Genomic DNA, 19,027 nt, shown 5'->3' with positions numbered 1-19,027 from the left:
TCCTTCTGCTCAGATATAGCAGATGAATGAGCTTTGAGGCCCCCTAGGGACCTCATAGCCAGCTATGCTAATAGTAACACCTCCATCTGATTATATTTAACCAGTCTAAATGAATGGAACTCTGATCATTAAAGGCACACTAACATTTGGCCACTAGGGGCGCTAGACAAGTAACGTTCACACAAGCGCCCCTAGTGGCCAAAGTGCTGCAGCACTGTCACAAAAATCAACAAACAGTCAGTCGGGCCAGCCTCCCTTGTCTTTTGATTGTGTATGCAGACAGTAGTTGACCTGTAACTTCGGGGAAAGGATTGGCTCTGAGGGCTGGGGTGCGAAGCGGGCCTGGGCTTGCGTTGCGGCTACAGTCTATGGGCTGGAGGAGCAGCCGCCACAGCCGCTGGAGGCCCGGCCCTCCTCGCCGCGTCGGTGGCCCTCTTCCCCTACTCTCTGGCCTTCCCGCAGTCGTTGGCCCCCTTCGCCGAGGGTTGGCGCGGCGGCCAAGGTTGGGACAGACAGGCGAACCCGAGCACGCCTCCAGCCCCTGGCAAAGGGGGCCGGCAACGTTGGCGACGCCAGGGAGTAAGGGAGGAGCGCCATAGACGCGGGCCTATCACCGGGTTTCCGGCGGCAGGGAGAAGAGCGCGGCGGAGGCGGCTGCTCCTCCAGCCCATAAATTGTAGCCACGGCGCGAGCCCAGCCCCGCTTCGCACCCCAGCCCTTAGAGCCAATCCTTACCCCGAAATTACGGATCTGACTTGCCAACTTCCCTTACTAAAGAATTCACATTTAACTGAACTACTGCAGCAATTAGTGCACCATTAACTCAACACGAAACTACCATAATGTGCTCTTTTGGCTGTAAACAGAGGCTAAACGTGAAATGCCGTATGTTGTGACGTCATGTGGGAACAATATCTGAGCCTGTGGTCACGTGACTACCGTAAAGTAAAACGGTCTCCAGGTCACATGACCTGGCCAAAGACGGTCCGTCTCTCCAAACTTACATGGGTGGTATTTCAAGAGGGCAGCGCCACTCGGAACATTGATATTGTCAGGTGCTGTATATTGGCCTGAGGAATCATTTAAAATAACTCATATGGATCAATTCTTTAGGTCAAAAAGTCCACGATGTGCCTTTAAATAGTTTTATTTGTTGAATGAAAAAAACTACAAATGTGTTTTTTTTTTCTTTTTTAATATTAGTCAATTTCTTGTATGTAGTGATGCTTCTGCTAAAAAGTGTTGATTTAGGCGACACATTTTATTTTGTCTAATAATACGTTTTAGTCGTAGTCTTCCTTAGAAACCCTTTTCGGCTAATTCTAGTTTCAGTCAAATACATTAATTATAATTTCATCAACTTTATTGTAGCAAAAGGTTTGACTAATTATCAGTTAATAAAAATTAATCAAACGTTTAATTTGTCTTTGTTCTGAGTTTTATGCATTATATGTACGTGTGTGCATCCGTGCGTGCGTATGTGTGTGTGTAAAGCAGCAGGTAATGAGATTGGAATGACAATCAAGATTTATTTCTCATCCCTTGACACAAAGGCTGAGGTTTCCCAGGTTTGGAAGCCCACATGGCTAAATTTATTCATCAGAACGGGCATCATCAATTACAGATAATTAACCAGATGATGGTCTGGTGAGCAGAAAATGAAGGTGGTGATTAATCACTGGGAGCTCATACAAGCCTGCTGCTCAACCTAAGGTAGGGGGATATGTACTAAAGAGCTTCTGTGGGTTTCATGCTTATAACCAGGATGTCAAATCCCCCAGTATGCATCAAATAAAGAAAATGAAAACTAGAGATGTAGGATTATATTGATAATATAACCCATCCAAATATGATATCCGGGTAGTAGATGTCATGCTGACCTATTGGAGAGATATAACACAGCAAAGCAATATGAAAGCTTCTATATGCTTAATTTTTATGAGCCGAGGGAGTTTTCTCGCTGCGTTGATGCTCTTTTCATCTCTGTGCCAGGTTATTTTCTGCGAGGGAGTCGCAGGCAGTTCGGTTGATGATGTGATTGTGGAAAAATCTTGGGTGCAGAGAAACTGCGGCCAAACTCACTGAGGAATTTTTCATCTGGTCAAAGCTGCGTGCGTGCTTGTGTGTGTGTGCGCGTGTGTGTGTGAGATACTTATGTGGACTAACCTGGCAAGGCTGAAGAGACAAAGTCTGTCAAATCAATCAACAACACTGGAGATGCTTGAGATTGAATTGTAATCCTTATTACAGTCCTGTTTACAGTGTCAGGCTCTTCAAATACGATGTAGCCGAGGCTGAGCATACAAATGACTCATGCTTTTCAATCCAAGGAAATATCATCCTGGTCTGAGAAATACGGAATTTGTTATGCAGATGGTGTTGTTGGGAACCATTCAAGGAGTTTTCTACAAAACCAGTTAAAAGGTTAGTATATAAAACCCCCACATGCATGCATGCATTCCAGCCATTTATCATCATGATCGCCAAAGCTGTGTTCAGTTTTAGTAATCATCCTACATCAAAATTTAAAACCCACAATGTGTTCGTGATGGAAATTAAAAAAAAACCAAAAAAAAAACAAGGTAATCCAGGTGCAGCCTGATGCCACTGCTGAAAGTCATGCTCCAATAGTCTCCATCATCTGTGTTTGAAGAGTGGGAGTCAGGGCCGTGTCAGTGCAGTGCTGGACTCGCCCTATGGGTGCTTTATTACCTCATCTTCAGCTGTGATTTATGGCTCTCACACAGGCTTCTTCTTTTTCTGGGCTGTTTAAAATCTGCTGAAGATAAAAAAAAATCATAGCTTTATTGCAGGGACGATGTGGGATTACACACACACACACACACACACAAGTGCTACGTTCCTGCATCACAAACATGTCTGATGATGTGTGGTAGCATCATTTAGTGAACTACACAGAAAAGTCACACCCTGGGACTCTCGGTGCATTATCATTCAGACATTTTGTTCCTCCCACGTCGAACACACACACACACACACACACACACAGTCTGTTTGTGTGGATGAGGACTCCTTGTGCCTACACAGTGATAATTACAGTGAATGGTTACAGCTTTTACACCAGTGTTAAATCAGACTTTAGGGCTATACTGTGTGTGTCCTCAAATATCTCCAAAGCTCACCTTCCACAGATAAAGCTGAAGCACAGCCTGGTTCTCTTTGGCTCTGGCCCCACCCTGTGGACAGGAGGAGGACAGCACGACACATGAAGATTTTAATAATTCAATCTGCAAACATCGTCTCAAGCAAAAACTTGTTTAGGCCAGTGTTTTTCAACCTTAGGGTCATCTGAAATGTCTAGTAATTGAGAAAAAAATATTCCTAATTAGAACAGGGGTGTCAAACTCGTTTTCACTCAAGGGCCAAATACTGAGTAATTTGATGTAGCGGGAAGCAGATTTAAGACAGTGGGGGAAAAAAAAAAACAAATTCCTTGATTTTGAAACCAATTTTTGTGTAAGTCTGTACAAAAACAAAATGTTTTTAAATAAATAATCAAAAAGAATAACAATCAATAAATAAATATAGATATTTAGCCATTTATCTAGGTTAACGCTACATGCAGTGCAATCTTTTTTTACAGCAATGCATGGTTTATTCTTGCAAAAATTAAAATAATGTAGTTTTTTTTTTACAACTGTGAGACAAGTTAATTTGTTTGGTATTTTACACAATGATAAATGTTTTGTCTCTGTCATTTTTACCTTCTCCTGTGGGCCGAATTGGATGCTCCCAAGGGCCGGATTTGGTCCCCAGGCCATGAGTTTGATGCTTGTGGATTAGAAACACATTTTTGAACTATTTCACTTTTCACAACAGTGTGTTTTATACTGTGTTCTAAACCAGGGGTTCTCAACTGGGACCCACATTTTTCCACGGCCATTAAATCACGACCCACGTTTTTCAAAAATAGCTGTTGAAAACACACACACTCTTTTTTAAAAACATATATCTGTATTTTTTCCTGTGCAACATGCACTTCACAGCATGCCTGTCAAAAGAAAAGTTTCTTTCAAAATAAAAGATAAGTCCAACATGAGAGACTTTAGGTATTTATTTATTTTTGACCAGCTGTTTGCGACCCACTCAGTTCAGGTCTGCGACCCACTTTTGGGTCCCGACCCACCAGTTGAGAATCACTGTTTTATACTTTCACGTTGCAGAATATAAATCTAGTTATTATTATTGATAATAATAAAATGCAGTTAAAATGTCTGCGCTGGCACAACTTGTCACTAAACCTGGCAACCCTGTATTTTGTCAATGATGTACGTATAAGCATTTCACCGTATGATGGTAAATTTTTTTGGAAAAAAAAAAAATCAAGTGAGCGCATATACAGTATACTAAGTTACTACGCATTTTCTATCTTTTTATGCATTTAAACCTTTTTGTAACTAAAAACAGTAGGTGCCACGTTATCGACCCAGTAGTATAACAAACATGATCAAGAAGTAATTCAGGAAAAAAAAAAATGATTTCGGGTCCCCAGAAATTGTTGATATCCAAATGGGGTCACAATCCAAAAAAGGTTGAGAACCACTGCTATAGGCTTCCATACACACATGCGCAAAGATGATGCATTCATGTAGATGACAGCTGTATGAGTGTAACTAGGGATGTCCCGATACAACTTTTTCACTTCCGATACGATACCGATATTGCAGCCTTGAGTATTGGCCAATACCGATATCAGCACAAATCATACATACTTAATATTAATTATTATGTCGTGTGGAATGTTAGAAAATACTTGATCAAGTGCTGTTACTCAAACAGAGAACAATAGTCTCTGACAGTAGAGATGAGAAAAACTGCTTACATCCGATATTCGTTTTCTGGCTGATATCGGACCAATATCCGATATTAATATCGTATCGGGACACCCCTAAGTGTAACCTCTCGTGATGCAGCTTTCAGTGGGCTTTGTGAGTGCAGCTCAGTGTATGTAGGTGTTCTACTGCACTCAGTGAAAATGCTCTCTAAAAAGAAATAAAAAATAAAATAACTCAGACAGGCCAAGTTTAAGGCGAGCCAGTGAGCTCAGTGTACCATTTAAAAGCTGAGGAGATGTGTAATTCTCCCAGGAGTCAGCGTAGAGAAAAAGCTGAAACAAACAGTGTTGATGGTGACATTAGGAGCTACACAAAAACAAGGTCCCAACGGGTGTTTAGTGACTGTAGGACAACCAATTGTTTCCATTCTTCATTGTGTTTTTAAGGAAAACAAAGAATACACTTACCATAGCCAGTGTTTAGATGTTGGGAGTTTTTTCTCATAAACCAAAGCTTTATTTTCTATTGTTTGATTTGTATTGTTTTAAAACACATTCATTCAGGGTATATCCTCCTAATAAAAGGACCAAATAAATGAAGACGGTTGCCGTATCAATATGCCGACATTCTATCCATACGTAGCGCCCCTATTTGGCCAGTTTAGGTCATGTGATTGGTCAGTCTAGGTCACGTGACTAAGACTAACCCTAACCCTAAAAATGGTTGTGATATTGGGTTATAACTTAACCCTAAACCGCTACGTATGTGTACTTCTATATATATATCAGAGATAACTAGACACTTGAATCAGCTGTACTTTATTGCCATGGTCATACCACATGTGACAGTTAGGCACTGGCATGTACAATTTTCATTCTGAAGAACTCAGACAGCTCTGAGGCTCTCAGGACTCAGGAGTTCTTCAAACTACATGTTTGAGGTTTAGACAGAGGGCAGTCACCGTCTACCAATCATGTGCACCTGGTGTCTAATAAACCATTTTAAGCGGGAATAAATGTGAGGGTGTCCTAACTTTTGCCTTAGTTAAAATATGCATTTCTGAAAATCTGCTTTTATAAGCTTAAATATACATATTTATTCTTCTTATTTAATTGCTTAGATATATTACTTTAAACTCTCAGTATTGATAACATTGAGAATAATGCTACAAAAATGAACAGGCTTCCATAGGGTGTACTTTTTCTTGCTGTGAGGTGGACGTGCTAAATTTTCTGTTTTCATTTAAAAAAAATATATAAAATGTTTATGGCATTGACAATGTTTAAGTATTATTTTAATGATAGTTAATTTAACTTGATTTGATTAGGTAACATGACAATCACAAAGAGGGAAGTAAAATTGTGGAACAAAAGTTCCAATTTCACAGGAAATTTGAACGCTATACCTGTTCCTGTTCTGTTAATGTTTATTGTCATTTATAAATATTTGATAAATGTTTTTTTTTTTCCCATTTCATTTCATTTCATGTACTGTTGATTGCTTTTTTCTTTTCAAGTGGAGGTATTAAGAAAAATACGCTTTTGCAGTTTTTTTTTCCACATATGAACTTGAGGGTCCACCGGCACACAAAATGTGAAATAAATCCATTCAGTTTTTCTTTCTTTGTGTGTGGTCTTTGTAAATCTTGCAACACAGAGAAAATTGCTCCGTTTGAAATTTTCCAGATTTGAAAGGTCACAAGTTTTTTGTTAAATTACATGGTGGAGGCATCTCATAAGCTTGAGTGTTTGCCTCTTCTTTCAATGTAATTGTAAATGTGTTGTTGTTCTGTGTTTAAATGTGCAAGTAAATAAACAAGTCTCAATATTATGTGGTGATATATGATGAGGTAAAAAAAAAAAATTTCCAGGTTTTCAGGTACAGTGTTGCATTATTTATTATCAGCTCTTACAAGCAACAACAGCTGTGTCACTGCAGATCCAAACATGATGACAGCAGTTTGGTGCAGACAACATGGCATCACAGCAAAACAAACACATTTGTAACCCGAGGAAACAATAGTGTTAAAGTTAACTAAATGTAATCTGAACTCGACTTGTAATCCTTCTTTATGGAGTCTCCCTGTGCATGTTCACACCAAAACCTTTTGGGATCAAAGGAACTGAAACTGATGAAATATTCCGTGCAGTCATTTATGACGGTTGGCTGGTGAGGCCAGCTCTGTCGTCTACAGACATGTGTTGATAAAGGTTACTACAGGTTACTGACGTCTGTTTAACTCTTATTTTATGATACAAACAATTGTTTAAACTATCACATAAAGCTTTTAATCTACCAAACAGAACCCAGTCCTTCAATAAACGTCTCTCAAACACTGACTCGTAGTGTTGGCTGTGTTGTGTTTTAGTCACATGCGCTGCAGATTTAATACTAAATTAAATATTTATACTATATAGGCGATGATTCATATATTACACAAATAATGCAGCACACAGAGCTCAGCTGTTAAATACGCTGGAACGTTTAAAAGAAGTCACTCGCACATGTCCATGAGCCGAATCAGAACTTAGGGACAAATTGATCGCACAGTAAAAGAAGTTTAGAGCCCACTGGGGCGGTCCCGCTCAGGGAGCGAGGGGCCCAAGTCGCAGCTCCACATGGTGTGTGAGCCAGACGGCTTCCACCGCCGCTTCACTGCTTTCCTCGCTGGGCCTGATGGGTGCGGTGAGGTTTCGGAAGTCGTGGCGGATCTTAAATGAAACGGTGACGTCCGAGTCTTCCTCCTTCTGGGGAATGACTTTTATGAAGAAACCAATTTTGTTGGATTTCCTGAAGGCAACAACGCTGTGGAGCAAAGGGGAAAGTGTGGCTTATCTTAGCAGATTTCATTAGTGTGTTGTTTTTATTTTTAGGTGTGTGTGTGTGTGTGTGTGTGTGTGTTTGGAGATGAACTCACTCTGGGTCATCCTGGAAGTCCTGTGGTTCAGCCAGCTCGTCATACTCTGCAGCAGCGTCCTTTCCTGCTAAGGCCAGCTCCTTATTTGGCAAAATTACCTGAAAACAAATCATTGCAATAATTAATTCAATAATCAATCAATACCAGCTTTTTGTGTCAAATCAGTCAAGTTTGTATCCTTTTGTGCATCAGAAACACACACAACTGTACCCAATGCAGTAAAACTCACAAATTGTATTTCTTAAATTGAACTAGTTTTTTTTTCTTTAAAGTATTTTTTTTAGGTGGGGGGTTCCAATTAAACCTTGTTTTAAAAATGTTTTTTCATTCATTAAAAAAGGGCATTTAAAATGTTGAATCGTCATGGGGTAAAAAACAAAATAAAACAAAAAAACAATATAAATCTCATCTATCAGATCCCTTTTCAAATCACAACCCAAACCCCATTTCTACCAATCTGCATATTCTCTGTAATTCAATGTTTCATAATTTCTCCTACATTGTTGGGTTTTTTTGGTATTATTCTGTATTGTACTGTTTTTTATTATTCTGTTTTTATTGTAAAGTGTTCTTGGGTGGCCTGAAAGGCACTTTTAAAATAAAATGTATTAATAATATTAATAATAATTTTAAACTACAGTAAGTAGTGAAATTTGACCAACCATTCAAATCCCCCTAATCATCAAACAAACCAGGATGTTCTCAAAAAAAAAGAAAAAAAAGTGATTTCCTACATTTTGATCGTGCTCATTAGAACCAAACGTGGCCACTATCTAATCATAATGCACTAATGAATAAAATAAACACACTCAGTGAAGCCAGCCGTGGTTAAAAGGCAGCCAGTAAAATCAACTGAGCGTGTGATAATGTGGTTCAAACTGCCCTGTGGCTGCATGAATGTCAGACCAAGCAGAAAGACAGCAGTGCACGTTGGTTCTGCCCTGATGTCAACGTTAACAGGTCAGGAGGAGGTTCTGTCGTGGCTGGGAGCTCCTCCTGACCTGGGCTGCCCTCAGAATTCATCACTAAAGATGCTGAGGAGTCTGTGAAGATGCTGTGGAAGGCTCAGGTGAACATTGTTGTCGTTGAATGTATCTGTGTGCAACACGACCTCTGACCACACGTCAACATGAAAGTCTAACATCAGCGTCCACAGTAAAATGTATGGATTTGATCCAAGAAACCCTGACAAAGGTGACAAAGACAAATTCATACAATGCATTTACGGCGTACCTCTGCTGTGCTGTTGATGTCATCGGGATCTTCCTCGTTGGAGGCGCTCAGCGTGACGTGAGTGATGTTTTCCACTGGGTTGGTCAGCGTCAGCAGCACCTGACTCTCCTAAACACACAGGAAGTAAGAAACAATGAGTGTTATCCGACTGTGAGCTTAAGGGCTCTGCTAAAGACAGACAGAGTTCTTTAGATGATTTATTGTTATTTAGAAACATTTATACTACATACAGGAAATGTTTTTCATCAGAATATGCAGCATATGTTGTTCTCAAACTGTTCCTGTTGCACCCCCCTTTGAAGAATGAATATTTTCAGACCCCCATCCCAACAAATTTGGGTCAAAAATGTACCTTTCATTGAAAAAATTAAAAACTGTAAATATTATTTTTCAAAAATCAGAAAAATAACATCAAATACACAATAAAATTTTGGAACAGTAATAATAATCTATCTATAAAAACAAGAAACATTTGTGTGCGTGTGTGTTTGTGGAGCGAATATCTCCTCAACGCAGTGTCTGATCGACCTGAAACTTTGTCAATGACTTGCGCATACCCCGAGTGTGTGCATCCGTAATTCTGGAGTCATTTGCTCATTGCAAAACCAATTTAAAACCAATTTGAAATGACCAATCCACACTGTGGAACTCCTGTCAAACATTTTTTTAAGAACACTGATGTCATCAACAGTGATGTCTGATGATGTCATCAACAGTGATGTCTGATGATGTCATCAACAGTGATGTCATCGGTGTTCTAAGAATGTTCAAACTGATGATGTCATCAACAGTGACTTCATCATCAGTGTTCCATTCTATGCTAATGCTAAGCTAATGCAGTGCGACGCTGTCTGTACACGATAACTTGAAAAGTTACAAACGGATTTTGATAAAATTTTCAGGAAATGTTGTTAATGGGTCAAGGAACAGCTAGTTGCATTTTGGTGATGTTCTGGATACCAAAGGGAAATATATATATATATATATATATATCCCATTCACACTGTGGAACTCCTGTTAATGTCAATATGAATACATACCTCCAACGGGCAACTGTACTAGTAATAAATAATAAGGCCAATTTTAATTTTGTATTTTTTAAGGGGGTGGCAAACTGGTTCCTATCTATTGAGGTCATTAAATTAACTCACAGTATTCTGATGTGACTTACAGACACTCACACATCTGTTTTATTAGATTTAGAAATAATAATAAATAATAATTCACTTTATTTAAAAACACCTTTCAGGCCACTCAAGAACACTTTACAATAAAACAGAATAATAAAACAGTGCAGTGTCATGCTCATGGCACAGGACAATAAACAGGGCAGATACCACAGTACTCTTCCATTGAGAAATTAATCCCCCATGCTGGACAATTTTACCTCATGCTCTCTTATGTGCAATATGTAAATTAAACTTAGGTTATATTTATTTAATTTTTTGTTGCATATATTAATGTCCTTTGCTTGTTTTTGCACCTTTACTTATACCGTCTTGGCTGATTTGTTGTTGTTTGCAAAAATGACTCTGGGACATGCACAAGAATTCCGTGGTACTTGTTCTTTTTTTAGCATGTGCTTATGGTAATAAACATTATTCTATTCTATTCAAACACTATGAAACAATATAATACAAAAAAAAAAAAAAAACAACAATGTAGGATAATTTATGGAATGAGATGAAACATTGAATTACAGAGAACATGTGACATATATATATATATATATATATATATAAATAATAGTGATTCATCTGTGGCACTCAGCCTACTGTTTGTTTAATGGGTGTGGCTTAAACTGCTCCTATGTTGCTAATATCTGTTATATACGGATTAGAACAGCGCCTGCTCCTTTTTACCTACACTGTTTATAAATAAAGTGAATGTGAGAGTGTAACATTGTGGTTCTTTGAAGTTCTTTTTACTACATTCTGTATTATGAAACGATCTTAGCCTGAAGAATTAGAAATGGATTCTATAAATAAAAAGCAAAACTGAGCTTAACAAGACACACACGCACCTTCAAGTGACGAAGATTTGGAATGGACATAATCCTCACTTCTGGGATGTAACTCCTGTGGAAAGCAAACACACACAAACACATAAAGCAGAGCTTAACAATCACTTCTGTGTTCTTTAACAGATTATAAAATGAAGTGTTGTTTTGAATTCACAACCAGTACTCACACAGCCACTAGCTGTATTTTAAACTTGATTGATGTTGGATTGAACTCTGGTTTGCTCAAATTGTGCTCGCATTTCTGAAAAAAAGAAAAAGAAAAAAACTTGTTATCTGTTGGTGATCTTTGAACACTAGATAATTTGAAGGATGGAGCCCTGAGGAGGGACTGACCCTACAACGCAGCGAGCGCTTCATCAGGAGGTGTTTGTGTCTGGGGTGGAGCTGTGAAGCCCCCGCAGGCTGAAAATCTGGCTGGAGAAGGCGCTGACGCAGCGTGGTCACTGAAAGGACAAGAGGAAACATTGAGCTCCAGCTTGACCTCAATTACTGGACTTATCAGTATTTCTGCAGCGAGGTCGTACCTTCAGGTAAACTGATGGGTCTGCTGTAGCAATCTTCTGGCAGGGGCTCCACTTCATCCAGGGCCTGGGCCGGCTCGATGCTGATCTCCTTCTGGTCGTCTCCCTCTTTAAGGCTTATAGAGATACGTAAACTCTGAATATTAATGTGCTGGCCACACGTTAGTTTATGGCTCTGTTTTAATGGCTTTATGTGTGTTTGGTTGTTTTTAGATAGAGAGCGGGACTAAAGTGCTCCACTCCGTCCCACGTTTTGCCCACAGATTAGCAAATAAATGACAGACCAAGAAAAGCATACTTTATATCTGTAGAGCAGACATGGCCAACTGGCCCCAAAAAATGTAATTCAAGAAGTTGGAAGGAATATGAAGCCCAACATAATACACCCTAAAAATACACAAAGTGACTCGTAAAACATAAAAAGACCAGAACAACTTCAACAAAACGCACAAAACAACACATTACAGAATAGCTCCAAAGACACACAAACCGTTAACAAAACTACACAAAATGACAGGACAATAACAAAAATACAGCTAGGGACCCCAAAAAACACACAAATTGACAAAAAAAATGCAGAAAATGACAGAAAAATATACAAAATTACACCAAGAACACAAAAAAAAAATTACCAAAAACACACAATGACAAAAACTGATTAAAAAAAAAATCAAAACCACAGACAAGATAAAATAAAGACAAAACCCATCTTCCCCCTATATTAATGTGCAGATTGATCATTATTCTAAATGCTGACATGAATGTTGATATGTGGCAGACGGATCAGATAAATTCACATTTTGTGGCCCCCACTGTGATAGAGTTGCCCCTCCCTGGAGGAATAACACACTAATCCAGATCCATCTAAAACCAATGCAGTTGTATTATTTTTAATCTGATGGGACTCCTTCAGAGTAAAACTCATCTCAACCAGAGCCAAATGTTACGCTGGTTCTTGCTGGTCATACATAGTTTATCTCAAAATGTGTTAGTGTCGCTTCACCTCACATCTCGTGACACCCTCTAAAATGAGCACTTTGAGTCTGATAATCCAGCCTTTGTTTCAGCAACACTGGCCCTGCTGATGTGCACCATTAACTGCTTGTAATGTCAGACAAACTCATACAAAATGAAAACTGAATCAGTCTGAGGCGACATGTTTCTCAGTAGAGACAACACTCCAACGTATACTTTGTCAGCTAACCATTGATTCTGCTAAACAGGGTCCTTGACTTGATTTTGGTAAACAGATTTCAAAATGATTAATGCTGAGAGTTACAACAGCACAAGGTGACGACAGTACTTAGGAAGGAAAGACTGGTGACAAACGTGATGGATTCTATTCCCGCGTCAGGCCAACTTTCAAGGTTCTGCAAATTGATTCATACGGTGCGTTGTTATATTAATCACACCCAATGGCAGCAGTGAAGTGGGAAATCTGTTTTTCAGAGTCACCATTAGAATTTAGACAAACAATGTTTTGTTCCTAAGCTGAGCCGAACCAATATATAACAGGAGGGTAGACACACAGCTTCTCAGCAAAAAGATTATGGGTTTGGTTCTGCCAAGGCTTCAATTATTCTGGATAGAGTTTCCAAGTTTTACAAAGAGAAAACAAAAATAGAAACATGCATGTTTGGATTTTTACATCGTGCCATGGACTGGTCCCTAGACCATTTAGTGCCACATAGAAAGATTAAAGTTTCAAAAATGTTTATGTATTTAATTTCCATGTGTTTTATTTTGAAAAATTCCTACTTCTGATTTAATGCTCATCACTCCTGCGTGCCTTTAACGGCATTGATGCATTATTGTTTATTTATTTATTCAATTCAGTTTAAAACCTTAGAGTTCTAAGTAAAAAAAAAATGTTTTTTTAATGAATATAATAATAATCAAATAAAAAATAAAAAATACAATATCGTATTGATCCCACTAAACCAATATTGTGCATCATATTATGAACTCAGTGTATGCTCACACTCCTACATATACTTTGTTTTATGGGGAGAGATAAATAAATCCACAAATTTCACGTGTTTTTCAGATCCACAAATATATATTTACAATTTACACGCATGTTCTATAATTTGTGTGTGTATTTCTCATGAATTATCATGTGTAAATCTTCCATTGTGCTTGTGAATTTATTTCTCAGACAAACGCAAGTTAACGCAGTTTTGTTCAGATTCACACAAGCAAAGCCTCCTGAAAAACACATGTGCAAATTGTGGCACTATTTGTGAATATGCCTGAGACAAATCTCTCCATATATTCATATCGTGGTAAAAGCAGTGATTGTTCTAAATTGATAACAAAACGTGACTCACGATAGGCCGGCCAGGCTGGATATTGGCGCTCCGGGCCTCTGTCTCTGCAGTCTGGTGCCAAGGCCGTATTTTTCCTGTGTTAAAAAAAAAACAAAAAACACACACACAAAGAATAATCAGCTTGTCTGCCTCCTCTAATAATCTGGACTCCAGGTTATTTATAAAAATCAATCTAGAGCTATTTGTCTACTTAATCATTTATACAAAAAAATGAAGCAAATGGGGAAAAGATACAAAAAAAAAAAAGTAAGAGGATGATTTCTGACATTCACTGGACGAACAAAAGGAGCCTTTCTGTGCGGAAATGAGGGAGACAATCTATTCCAAAGAAAAGAGAACAGAGTGAAATGTTCCCTGCGGCTGAATTTGACTTCAACGCTGATTTTGTCTGCTTCGTCTCTGCCTCTGAGGAACAGAAAAGCTCCTCATGTGTGATTCTCATTCACGACAGGAGAGATTCATGTGATCTGTGAGGTCACTAGCCAACAGGAGCATTTCTAATAGATGACACAGGGTTACTGTACAGACCAGACTACTTATGTTGTGAAAAATACAACTCACCACCACATGAATAGTGTGTTGCTGGTAAGGGGGGGGGGAGAGAAACCAAATTATCAGAATGCAGAAGCAAAGGAAAACAAAAAGAGAAGACAAGGCGAAACCAACACAACACTGGAAAACTATCGTGACTTGTCGTAACATGTGACAGCGGCAACAGAAATGCATCAGTGATGAGGAGCAACTGCTGGGCCATTCATTTGTGCAGCAAAACGCAGGATGCAGGAGTGGTAAACAATGTGCCAACAAGCTGAAACCATAATGACAACATGGCACTCAACACAAAAATAGGTCATTCCAAGTCATTTCAACAAATTTTCAGGACATCCCACACACTTTGGACTCATAACTCTGAAATTATTACCAGTTGTTCCGTGAATACTCCTATCATTAATCCTTTTTGAGATATGGCTAATATAGTGAAGGAGGTATGTGTCAATATTCCTTATTTTTCTTCCATTTTCAGCTTCCAATATGTCAGGAACTACGCCACATAGGAAATTTAAATTTGGTATAGTAATACAGCTCCACCTACTCTTTCAGAATATACAAAAACATCTACTATACATCCTATCTGGTGGACATGTCAGCTTCTCAAAATTGGAAAAAAGTTTTGGGGGGTTTCGACCTCAAACATGTTTGGGCCTTCAGTGAACAACTTTCAACAACTTTTAATTTGATTAGCTTTGAGCTATGTACATAAACTGTTCACATCATTAATGATTAGTCACATATATGCATTAGTTCTTTGGTGAAAGTCTCTTGGAATTCTTTTATTTTATTTTTTTTTACTATATTCATTGGCCCATAATTGCATGTGGGAATGTAAGGAAAAATCAGATCTTTGTTTTAATTTATAGCATAAAGGTTACTCTTTCTTGGGATATAAAAATGTATTTTTCATGGGACTTATTTCTATTTTGGATGCCAACTTTGGGTTATTTCACCACTCACGGATATTAAAATTCCCTTACGTGAGGCCGTTGTAGCTTGCCTTTGTGTCTTATAAGCATTGTTATTAAAAGTTTTTCACGAGTAACATCAAAAAACATTTTCAAGGAACAATAGGTAAACATTTTTGCATTGTTTGAGACCAAAGTGCGTGGACCATTTGTGAAATGGAATGACCCAAATGCCCTTTTCCCTTAGCTTTGAACGCATTGGAACCAATACGTTTATTTATTACTGCTTCAGTGAAGGTGCAGAACCTTTGAATTTTATCTTAAATACACAGCACCTCAGTTCAAAAAGGGAACACATGTTTTTGAGAAACAACATAAAGACAGCTGTGTGACATTTTAAACTTAACAGCTTTAGAGATTACAAAAGACAGTAGGGTAAGTCTGAAGAGGATGATTTTAGGTTTTTGATGTCAAACTACCGAAAAGGCCAGGGGCATGCACTGCCGTCTCCTCGCCAGCTTCTTCCTGTCTCTCTCCTGCTTCTCTCTGTGAGCCAACTGCTGGTAATACTCAATCAGCTTGTTGATCTGCAGGAAACAATAGACTGATCATTATAACCTCAGTAGTTTCCAAAATCATTGAACACAAAGACAAAGTACAGACATAACCATGGTTTGTAAATGTACATAATGTATGTCACAGCTAATTTCCCACAAAAAGACAGTCATCAACATCCCCCGCCAGATTGGTTCTCATTATAACTCACAATCTTTTCTTACATGTCATAAATCTGACTTAGATGTATCCATGAGGAAAATATTATCACCTCGAATATAAAATTACTAACTATCTTAAACGTTTTCTAAAAAAATTAGAGATGTTCGATAATACATTTTTCTAGAACAAATACGAGAACGCAGATTCGTTATACAAATACCCATTGATGCCAATTCATATGAATGATTAATCACAACACAATTTTGCTCATTCTTACAAACCATAAAACAGCCGACATTGTTCTTTCACAATCAAACTGCATATTTACTCAATGAAATTTATTTGGGTGGGCTACAATTACGTCAGTGGTGTCTTGGTATTGTCAAATACATTGTTAGAATAAGGTGCTTAACAACTTGTGAAATGGGTTTTTAATTTAATTAAATAGTAGAAATCTGGGGGGGAAAAAAAGACTATGAAGCAGTAAATGTGTTGCTTTGAGATATCCACAATAACTTACTTTGTTTCCTTTTTTGCATTCTATGTGTGTATGTTTTCTATTCAGGCATCTTAAAGCAGGCGGAGCATGATCAAAAAACATGTGAGCAACTCCAGACACATACTTAAAGTGACCTCGGGGTGGGGGCGGGGAGGGGTGACTTACCCGCTGAGTGTAAGGATTCTCAGGCTCCTGCCATCCACCGCTGGCTGTATTCAAAGAAAATGCCAAAACATCAAACTTTTAACACAATACAGTTCAGTCATTTCTGCTGAAGATCAGACCAATCTAGGTCCCTTTCTAAGGGTTTTTAATAAGCACCCACCGACTGATTTGTCAGCCATCCCAACGTCCCTTGACGTCCAGCGGCAGAAACCACAGGCCAAGTAATAAGCTTTCTTCATTGCCGTCTTGGTGGGATCATCAGGCAGTGGAGCAGGGATGTTTGTGGCCCGGGTAGATAACGTGTGCATGCAGCATGGGCAGTCAAAACAGTTTGCACACCTACAGAGGGGCACAGAGATCAGCAGGAGAACATCAGAAAGTGTTCCGTGACCACAGAGGAATTAAGCATTCTATTCATCTGCAGGTCAGTCTCACCTGTTCTTCTTCAGCTTGGCCTCTGCAGAGGGCATGTTCTCCAGACAGCTGGGGCAGTAGTGAGAGTCCACCTGGATCACCAGGAAAGTGGACATAACAGGCATTTAGTCACACATGGCATTACAAGATAGACATTCGGGAACTTCCAATCTAAGGGCAGAAAAAAATGTTTACAAAGACAGGAACTGCAGTTCATATGAAAATAAGAAAACTAAAAATATTGTATCCTCCTTGAGGTTTAAACCTGTGAGTTTTCCAACAGTTTTCCCTGAAAAATAAAGACAAGGAATAACAGATGATACGATTGAAGTTTAGCTGTTTATGAGGAGCTCAAAGCAGAGCTGCAGCTCCTCATGAACTACCTCAAATGGAGCTCTAGACACTGGGGCTGGGCAAAAAAAAAAAAAAGTCTATTTAATCGATTAATCAAATTTGGAGATAAAAATGATTTCTATTTTGCAAATTCGAGTTTCAAATTAATTTGAATTTTTTTTCCCCCACTTTTTCGTGTTCCAATGTGAGCCAGCCCCCTCTTTGTTTACATTTGTTTACCCTTTGAGTAGGCTATGTGTGTGCCACAGGCATGTTCCATTTTTTATTTCGCACTATACTGAAATGCTATGGGAAGAGTTTATTTTTTCAAAATGTAATATTATATGTTGTAAAATATGTAATTAGCTGATTTCTTAATCAGAAAATTTAAGCTAATGTGAAGTTGCTGTTGCACTTTTGCTTAAACCTGGGTTAAAGCTTGAAATTGTTGAATGACAGAACCTCATGTACTGTTTATTTTGGGATTGTATAATGCATTTAAACTCTTGGGGACATTCACAGCAATAAAGTTGCACTTTTGACAATATATCTGATGTCTGCAGTCATTTTAAGTGCAGTTAAATAAAAAAATAAAAATAAAAGATCGAATTGAAACTCGATTTTTTTATTAAATTGGAGATTTTTTTTTTTTTTAAGGCTAAATCGCCCAGCTCTACTAGACACTTTAATTGAGGTGGCACAGGGCTATTGCCAAGCCAACTGATCAGCTCTTTTGGAGTTTTACTTTTTCTACAGAACTAGGACTAATCCATCTGTCTTGTCTGTGGATAACTGCATACACTGAAAAAACATAAATAAAAATAAAATAAAACTGGACCAAACTGGGATGTCTGGGCATCTCTTGCCCTGAAACTCTTTCAACTAACTTGGGTGAACATGGAAATAATGATAATAACACTCAGCTGTGAGTAGGGAAAATCATTTTATTTTAGAAATTCAGGTAGAAGGACTCGATTAGTGTTTGCAGAAAAAGCCCTGCTGGATATATCTGGGTGTGGTTTCATTAACAGACACGGTACAATCAACATTTTAACCACATTGACGTTATCTATGATCAAGTAACGTGAGCTCAGATGTTCTTTCATTGTTAGTCAAACTCATTTCTAAGCCAATTTCAGCATTTCACGACAAATCTTCAGACTACTTGGGCCTTTTTAGCTTCCCAGCTAAAGAAACGGGTGGCTAACCTGTCAGCCAATCGCAAGAGAGGATTCCAGAAAACCAATTTGATTGACATGAAGCTTAGCCACTCACATTCCTGCATTCTTCATCTAAACCCGCCCAGCTGTCTGCGGTTCTAACAAACCTGCTAACAACAAAGTAGCTGGATGATGCTAACCAAAGACAACGAGTAATAACGGAGACAAACCTCGTGAGACACGCATTCCAGGGAGCGCAGTTCACTGCAGTAACGGCAGAAATAAAGCTGAGATAGTGGGGCTCTGATCTGCTTCTCCCCACGGACCAGATAAACCACTTTATCTGGCTGAAGAAGGGACGCCATCCTTCTCACAGTGAAGGGAGACCGACAGCTCTGTCTGTAGTCTGCCCTGTTGGAGGTGACGTCACAGGGTGAGCTCAGTGTCGCCCTCCTGTGG

General features: G+C 38.7%; 1 protein-coding gene across 1 annotated transcript; it reads right to left on the bottom strand.

Annotated features, from left to right (window-relative positions):
- Positions 1-7,156: 7,156 nt before the first annotated feature.
- On the bottom strand, positions 7,157-19,015 carry dctn4 (dynactin 4). The gene is made up of 13 exons (XM_028460246.1): positions 18,799-19,015; positions 17,097-17,167; positions 16,822-17,000; positions 16,662-16,705; positions 15,760-15,867; positions 13,821-13,894; positions 11,494-11,606; positions 11,303-11,412; positions 11,137-11,210; positions 10,970-11,024; positions 8,947-9,054; positions 7,714-7,811; positions 7,157-7,601 (listed from the first exon to the last, which is right to left on the bottom strand). The coding sequence occupies exons 1-13, from the start codon at positions 18,931-18,933 to the stop codon at positions 7,382-7,384; spliced, it is 1,389 nt and encodes a 462-aa protein (XP_028316047.1). The 5' UTR covers positions 18,934-19,015; the 3' UTR covers positions 7,157-7,381.
- Between the last annotated feature and the right edge of the window lie 12 nt (positions 19,016-19,027).

Source organism: Gouania willdenowi, chromosome 10, assembly GCF_900634775.1.
Source record: "Gouania willdenowi chromosome 10, fGouWil2.1, whole genome shotgun sequence".
NCBI lineage: Eukaryota > Metazoa > Chordata > Actinopteri > Blenniiformes > Gobiesocidae > Gouania > Gouania willdenowi.
This window is presented reverse-complemented; position numbering and strand designations above follow the sequence as displayed.

Coding starts and splice junctions, on each gene's coding strand:
- dctn4 (XM_028460246.1), bottom strand. CDS start 18,933: ATGGCGTCCCTTCTTCAGCCAGATAAAGTGGTTTATCTGGTCCGTGGG. Junction 17,001..17,096: donor GCCAAGCTGAAGAAGAACAG/GTGAGACTGACC, acceptor GCCCCTCTGTAG/GTGTGCAAACTGTTTTGACT. Junction 9,055..10,969: donor CAAATCTTCGTCACTTGAAG/GTGCGTGTGTGT, acceptor CTGTGTGTTTAG/GAGAGTCAGGTGCTGCTGAC.